At 50.0% G+C, this 8,082-nt stretch overlaps 1 protein-coding gene across 1 annotated transcript in view; it reads right to left on the bottom strand.

The window, feature by feature from the left end:
* Dpy19l3 (dpy-19 like C-mannosyltransferase 3) overlaps positions 1–7,007 on the bottom strand; it is a 69,498-nt gene extending 62,491 nt beyond the window's left edge. The window contains exons 1-3 of the mRNA XM_021651518.2: positions 6,804–7,007; positions 5,179–5,320; positions 2,374–2,507 (exon numbers count right to left, since the gene is read on the bottom strand). Coding sequence (XP_021507193.1) covers positions 2,374–2,507; positions 5,179–5,281 — 237 coding nt within the window. The 5' untranslated portion in view covers positions 5,282–5,320; positions 6,804–7,007. The remainder of the gene's footprint in view (positions 1–2,373; positions 2,508–5,178; positions 5,321–6,803) is intronic.
* Positions 7,008–8,082: the final 1,075 nt, after the last annotated feature.

The following is an 8,082-nucleotide window of genomic DNA, read 5'->3' on the forward strand; positions in this document are numbered from 1 at the left end:
GTGTGGGGCTGCTTCGTATGATTTGCCTCGTGCTCTAGCAGAGGAGTGGTTTTGCCAGCTACAGACAGTTTCTGCGACCCTGTTGTTTGGAATTCTGGGAATGTTTCAGCAGGTCTAGGAACACTAGGGCCCTGATAGGCGGGGTTGGTAGTTGTTGGTTGTTCAGGGGGGTTGCAGGAAGTTTGTTAGTAGTTCTGCTCAAAAAAGAAATAAAAGAAAATTAGAAAAGAAAATTCCCACCTGTCTCTCCTTCATCTCCCCCCCCACTGTCTCTCCCTCTCTGCTCCTTCCTGTGGCATTCATCTCCCCTTCATGGGTCTCTTTTGTTCACCTTCCAGGATGTCTTAACCAATAACTTCTAGAAAACCTTCCCTGGCTTCCTTAGAACTCTGTCTGCCCAGGAGCACGGGTTCAGGATCTGCGCCCCTATCTGATCCTTGCATTCTTCTCAAGAGTATCACACAGAGGTAGGATCTTATTTGTTTATACTGCTCCCATTAAGCACAAGGCCTGTTTAATACCACGGGTGCCTGAAACATATTTACTCCATTTGGTATGCTTGACAAGCTGAAGCCCTTGTTACTCCACGCTCTCCACAGAATTTAGTTCTACGTTACCCATAAAATGGGCGTCCAACCCTGGACCGAAGAAGCAGCAGCACAGCGTGGCACAATGGCTACTGTGACCCAGAGAAAAGCCCAGGTGGCCAAGCACCTTGCTGAGGAGGTACGGTCTTTCAAGGATGTGAGCAAGGCCACTGAGACCTCAAAGAGCTTGACTCAGTCGCTGTAATTAATTACATGGTTTCTTTCAACGTCTTCCTGCCACATAGTCCCACGGACTTATTTCAGCCTTTATTCAAAATGAAGATATTAGTGTTCATCAAGAGACATCCACGTGGGGCTGGAGAGCGGCTCAGCAGTTAAGTGCACTTGCTGTTCTTCCGGAGGCCCAGGGCTCAGCTCCCAGCACCCACGTCCCGTGGCTCAAACCACCTCTGACTCCAGGGGACCTGATCCTCATTTCTGGACTCTCGGGCACCTGTACCCACAGCCCAGTGCACACGCATGCATGCACACTATACATAAATAATAAAAGAAATCCTAATAAAGCAAGTCGTGTGCAACGTGCAAGCTTCCTTCTGTGAAGTCACAGACATGCCCTGAAACAATGCCAGCAGGTTCTAGAAATTCCGAGAAAGACAGAAAGCGAACAAAATGGTATTTAGAGAGTCAGCCTTGTCCCTCCACTCTCAAGAAAATGATGACTTTTCTACTCAAACCCATCTGCACACACTGACGAGGGCTCCAACTGAGTTTCTTCCTTTTTTTTTTTTTTTTTGCCTATTGCAACCAACAGACAGAAAAAAAATTAAAATTAAAAAAATTTCCACCATAACCCAGTTTATACATAATCAAAACTAAAAGTAACAAACTAATCAAGTCAGGCGGTGGTGACACACTCTAATCTCAGCACTTGGGAGGTAAGGCAGGTGGATCTCTGTGAGTTCAAGGCCAGCCTGGTCTACAGAGTGAGTTCCAGGACAGACAGGGCTAGAACAGAAAAACCCTGTCTAGATTTCACTGAAAAGCATGACTCACAGATTAATATACCAGTTCTATAACCCACATTGTGGCAAATACTTATACTTTAAAATAACTATAGTAAAACTAAATTGATTTAAAAAAAAAAGAACAAAATTCAATTTCATTGCTTTTTCTTTCTTCTTTCTGCATGTGTATAGGGGGACAGAGAGTACACAGGCACATATGTGCACTTGTATGTGAGTGAGTGGAGGTCAGAGGTCATTCCTCAGAAGCTGTCCCTGTTGAGTTTTAGGAGATGGAGTCTCTTACTGCAGCCTGGGATTGTTAGGGTATACTACCACGGCTGGCTTTTTACGTGAGTGCTAGAGATCTGAACTCAGATCTTCACTTTTTCAGATGGGGGGAGGGTCTTACTATGTAGCCCAGGCTTGCCTCAAATCCACAACCCTTCTGCCTCTCTCCCTAGTGCTGGGGCAATTCAGATACCACCATACTAATGAGAAACTCCTTTGACCATACAAATTCTGATTTTTAAATCATGAACTCTTAGAGTCTTTTTACCTTGGAGCCACACCCTCTCAAGATCCTGGAATCTTTTCTCTTTTGAGGGAGCAAGGGTTTCTGTGACCCAGGCAGCTCTCTGAATGTCTCAGCTTCCTGTCTCCACCTCCTAGGGCCTGGGATTACAGATATGCACTACCGTGCCAGGATAAGAGAATGGACTGGATTCTCATGGTTCAACTGCGCGCTTTCAGTCATCCGTCTACACGGTTAGCTACTGGGGCAGCAAGTGGGATCAACATATAAGGGTCCCAGGAGTCCATACCTTAATATTGGAAAACCACAAGTCATTCTCATGCAGGGTGGCCAGGTAAACAGACGTAAGGAGCCCAATGCAAAGGGCCACAGCTCCACCGACTGCGGAGGACAGAAGCTTCCAGAACCTTCCAGAGGCTCGGCCTTTCAGAAGGGTGAAACACATGAAACAAGAGGTTAGAACTTAGAGACAACTCCACCGTTACGAGCACTTGCTGCTCTTGCAGATGACCTGAGCTTGGTTCCCAGCACTCAGGCAGCTCACACCACCAGCCAGTCTAGCTGGAGGGGATGTGATGTCTTCTTCTGTCCTGTGCTCATTTGTGCAACACAACACACACACACACACACACAAACACCACAAACATACGGATGCATAATTAAAAATAAAAATAAAATTTACAGAAACAGCAGAGTACTTTAAAGGGCGTACAAACTAGGAAAAACACAAATGTAGATTTAAGGATAATTAGGAAGGGTGAATGTTCCAGTAGGGAACAATGAAGGACACAGATAGGCAATGAACAAAAGAAAAAAATGGCCAATAAATGTTAACAGACAGAAGAAAATATGTTAAAAATTCGTTCAAATCTCCTAGCATTGACAAAAGAGTGAGCTCCACTTTAAAATTTCCTGGCGAATATGAAACTTAAAATTGCCAGTACATGAGCCGCAGGTGTGGCTCAGAGAAGGAGCACCTGCTTAGCATGTCCAGAAATGCAAGAGTGAAAAACATAAGCGGAGCTTAAAAGCTGCTTTGGAAGTGTGCTGGCTAGTGTTTGTGTCAACTTGACCAAAGCTAGAACTTCAGCTGAGAAACTGCCTCCATAAGATTGGCTGCAGGCAAATGCATAGTGGATTGTCCTAATTAGTGGTTGATATGGGAGGGCCAGCCGTATGGGCAGTGCAACTGCTGGTCCTGGTGCTTTAAGAAAGCAGGCTGAGCAAGCCACGAGGAGCAAGCCAGTGAGCAGCACCCACGGCCTCCGCATTAGCTCCTGCCTCCGGGTTTCTGGCCCACTTGAGTTCTGACCTGACTTCCTATGGCGATGAACGGGGATATGGAAATATAAGCAGAGCAAACCCTTTCCTCCCCAAGTTGCTTTTGCTCATGGTATTTCATCATAGCAACAAAAACGCTAACGAAGATGGAAATAGATTTAAATACACAAACATCTTGGGGACCAGAGAGATGGCTCAGGAATTAAGAGCACCAGGTGCCGTTCCCAGCGCTCACACGGTGACAGACTGTCTGTAACTCCCTCTTCCTACCGCCCGGCACATGCGCCTGGTGTACCTGCGGAAGGTTCAGGACGTGGAAAGGGAAGAGAAGCGGCTTCCCGAACAGTACATGGATCTTGCTCGGGCTTCCTAGAGCCACATCTGACCGCTGAGGGCAACCATGTGGTGACGGCAACATTCAGTCAGCAAGGTCAACACTGTCCTCTGTACCACCCTCGGGAGGAGGCTTTTCCTTCCTTTTAAAACTTGTCTTTAATTTTCATGCTTGCTTTTTTTCTGACATGATTTTTATAGAATGGGCAATCTTCACAGTTTTTTTGTTTGTTAGTTTTTTAATTTAAAACAAACCAAAACAGGGGGCTGGAACAATGGCTCAGCATTTAAGAGCACTTACTCCTCCAGAGGACCCAGGTTCAGTTCCCATCACCTGCAGCTCACAACCGTCGTTACCCCAGTTCCAGGGAGTCTAATATCCAATTCTGACGTCGGAGGACACCAGGCATACAAGTAGTGTGCATACATACACGCTGGCAAAAAAACCCTCATACACATACATAAAAATAAAGAAAGAAATCTTTAAAAACAAGCAAGAAACAGTCCAGGGGCTGTTGAGGCAGCTCAGCGAGTGACGGCACTTGCTGCCAAGAGTGATAACCCGCTATTAATCTCTGCAACCCACATGGTGGGAAGAGGGAACAAACTGTTGCTGGTGGTCCTCCAACCTTCACGCCCATGCTCTGTTGAGCCACCACACACAGGTAAATAAATGAAATTAAAAGAAAGAAAGAAAGAAAGAAAGACACAATCTAACATAAAATTTAACTGCACATCATCAGAAACTACTCCAAATTACCTAATATGCAGTGGCTCGCATCAGCTTCACCGAGTGGCTCTGCTTTCCAACAGAGATTTTTTTTTTTGCCTTATTAAACAGCCTTCTCTGCTACCTTAGCTCTGGCTGCTAAGGATTCACCTGGCTACAAGGGATTAATTATACGTCTGATACAGAAAATGCCTGGTGGGTGCAGAGCGCTTCATGCTGACCAGGGGCCACTAGCCACTGTTCAACGTTATATAAACGATCCACCAAGCTCTCCTTTTCCCCTGCCCTCCATTCCTACCTACTCCCCCGCCCCCAATAAAGCAAAAGAAGTAACTCTAGGAGGCTGACTGAATACAAAGCGCTAAATTTCCTTTTCAAAGGCTTTAGTGAAGTGAGACTCAGGCAAGATAAGGCTGCCTGGACAGTACAGCACACACAGACGGACAAGGTACTGTGGGAAGAGACAGTCGGGCAGGCAGGTGAAGCAGCACTTGAAAGGACCTGATGACATTGCCACAGTAAGTTAATCAGCAGACAACTTTTACCGAGGATTCTTCCTCACCAAAGCTCTTTTACTGATTACAGCTGAAAAGCCAATACAATCAAAGTACAGTCAGAATATCCTGGTGCTGGCACGAGTGTCCTTCCTAAGTCTCACCATTTTTTTTTTTTACCCTACTAGATTGTGACATATGTTAATATGCAGAAGGAAAAGTAATCCAAAATGCTGCTTTAGTTCCAATCACCTACCAGATGGCAATTTCTTTTCCAACTTCACATCTTCTTTTGGTAATGGAAAATCCTCAGAAACTTCGATGGTTTTTGTCTCTTTTCTTTGCCGGATGTACATCATGATGTCAAAGACTCATTCGTATCGTTCTTCCAACCACGCCTACAAACAACACCCAGGTTAAATGCCCAACAGATAATGCCCCCCAATACGCCCTTAAGTCTTGAGTTAGCCTGCTGGCCCTTGCTCAGCAGACCCTCCCTTTGCAAATCTTAAATCAGCCTTTGAAGACACAACACAAATATTTAACTCAACCACATTTGTGCAGCACCTGTTCCTCAGCAGGCACTGCCGGGAGTCAGGGATCCAGGTGAGCCACCCGAAGAAGCCCAGCCCTTCTTCCAGGAAGCCATCTTGGATGCTCCACGCCTTGAGAGGTTTTCCCTCCCCGATTCCGTAACACTAACCGTGTGCGATGTGTTGCGTGACACAGTTTTACATGATTTTCCACAGTTCCTACGGAGAGTAACGGGTCCGATTCTCCCACATAACTGACCACGTGCGAGGGGTTCCTAGTAAACTTGTGACGGACAGATTCTGAAGAACTGAAACATCGTTTCTGACACCTGAAGGTTAACACCTAGGTTCTTAAAAAAAAAAAAAAAAAAAAAAATCCCTGCCAAGCCTTATGCCTGGGTGCCAAAGACAGCGAGGGGCTGTGCCAATCAGGGTGGCTGCTCCCCGTGGGGAGCAGAGCGTGGGTGTAGCCGCAGGAGCAGTTACCTAGTTTGGAAGCTGGGAGGGGGAGGCGGGGGTGTAGTGGTGGTGAGTAAGCCAGCTTCAGTCCCCCGGGGAACATCTTGCCTCGTTCCTCTGACTAATGAATAGCGTTTTACTAATTACCTATTACAGAGAAGGAGTGGCCGGGCGCAATGATTTCGGCCGCTAATCTCACCTGCACTGGAGGTACCGAAGTCTATTTATCTAACGGGAAAGCCACTTGCTCAACACAACAGAGGAAGCCAACACCACACAATGCTTTTGCCAAGATTCGTTCGTTCAAAAATGAACACTGGCTTAAATGATGTGCCTCAAAGCACAGGAAACGGGAGAAAAGTGAGGGAGAGGGAGGGAGAGAGGCGGGTTGGGGGGGCGGTTGGAATCTTTGCTAAGTCTTGCAGCCACAGCTGGAACCCTGTCCCCTGTCGGCGAGCCATGCCCCGCCAGCCCTAGACAGGGTAGGGGCTAGAGGGGGTCCACCCTACACGCACCCTCAGCCTGTTGAGGCAGAAAGTTAACAAACACGCCAGGTGCACGCGTCGGGGTGGCAACAAACCCCACGAACGAGGAAACAAAAAGTTGATCGGGCCAGCCGGACGCAAAGCCCCGGCCGGCCGGACCTCAGCACAGGGACCCGAAGGCAATTCCTGCACCGCCGACGGGGGACGCGCGCCGCCACCGCGCACCTGGAGCCACTCCCCTGCGCACCTGGCGAGCCCACGCGAGGGCCAGGTGCCGGCCAGCCGGCCCGGGGACCGTCGAGGCACGAGCTCCGGCTCCTAGACGCTCCCTCCCACGCCCCGCCCACGTGTCCCGTAGACCCTGCGCGTCCACTTCCCTCGCGGCCCGACCCGCAGCCACAGACCTGCGGCCTCAGCAGTCCCTCGCGGGCGGCTCGGGGTTGGCAAGGAAGCACGCCGAGCACCCGGGCCCCGGGGACGCGCCCACACCACGGGCGACAGCGAGCTGGCGGACCCGGAGGAGCCAGCGGCCGCCGGCTCCGTGCGGCGCGGCGCGAGGCTGGGCCTGGGGGGCGTCTGCAGCCCCGGGAAGGGGCGCGCCAGGGAGGCCGGGCCGCTGCCGCTGCGTTCATTGGTCCCGGGAGCTGTTCGTTAAGGCAGGGCCCCGCCCCCGCCTCCCGCGCTGCCCCGCCCCGTCTCGTGCGGCGCAGGCCGGAAGGAAGAGCTGCACTTCCGTTCAGAGGCCCGTATTGGGGAGCGGGACTTAGGTTTGGCGTGGTTCTGTGTCCGGAAGCCCTGCTGCCGGGAGGAGAGGTTACCCAGTCTTGGGGAGACCAGACCAGCTCCCCCTCCTGCCCCGTGTCCAGCTCTCTGCTTTTGACTGTGTTTAGTGACAAAACCCGCAGGCACGTTTGGGTCTGCAAAGACAACGCTCCTCATTCCCCACCTCCCCAACCCACTCACACCCACGTCCATCCCCGTCCTCGGCCCCGTTGTCTGTGCTCTGGGCTTTCTTGTTAATTATTCCCCTTGGCGTGCTCCTCCAGAGTCGAGTCCTGGATATTACTCTTAGTTTGCTGGTCAGCCCTTTTTCCTCTCTTTGAGACAGGGTTTCGCCACGTAGCTCTGGGTGGCCTGAAACTGTGTAGACGAGTTTGGCCTCAGACACAGGGCTCCCTCAGCCTCCGCCTCCTGAGTGCTGGTTATAAGGGTCTGTACCCAGATTGGGTTTTGGTAGTGCCTGTCATCTAATTCCAACAAACTGCTTCTTCCTCCCTGCCGGTCCCGGTTAGATCTTTTCCCCCTTTGGGTATGAGCTGTGACTACCAAGAACACTCTGCTCAGAATGTTCTCTTATTCCTTCAAGTGACTCGGGGACAGTGTAAGTGCCCTGAGGTCCGTGTCTCTGCAGGGAGCAGTGTTCAACTTCTGCTTGATTTCTGTAACGCGAGAGTGGTAGTCCTTCTCGTGGGAAGTAGGTGCCCGCTATTGAGAGTTCAAAGTCTAGATCGTCCTCCTGTAGTCCCAACACTGCGGAGGACAAGTCCAGCTCTTGCCTGGGCTAAATGCAGAGACAGAGTTCTGTCACGGACGTACAATCAGGCAGGGACTTGCCGTGCAGCAGAACAGAAAGACAGGGAGTTATGGGGAAAGGAAAAGGAATCCACCATCCCAGAGCTAGAT

The sequence above is a fragment of the Meriones unguiculatus genome, chromosome 14, assembly GCF_030254825.1.
Source record: "Meriones unguiculatus strain TT.TT164.6M chromosome 14, Bangor_MerUng_6.1, whole genome shotgun sequence".
Classification (NCBI taxonomy): domain Eukaryota; kingdom Metazoa; phylum Chordata; class Mammalia; order Rodentia; family Muridae; genus Meriones; species Meriones unguiculatus.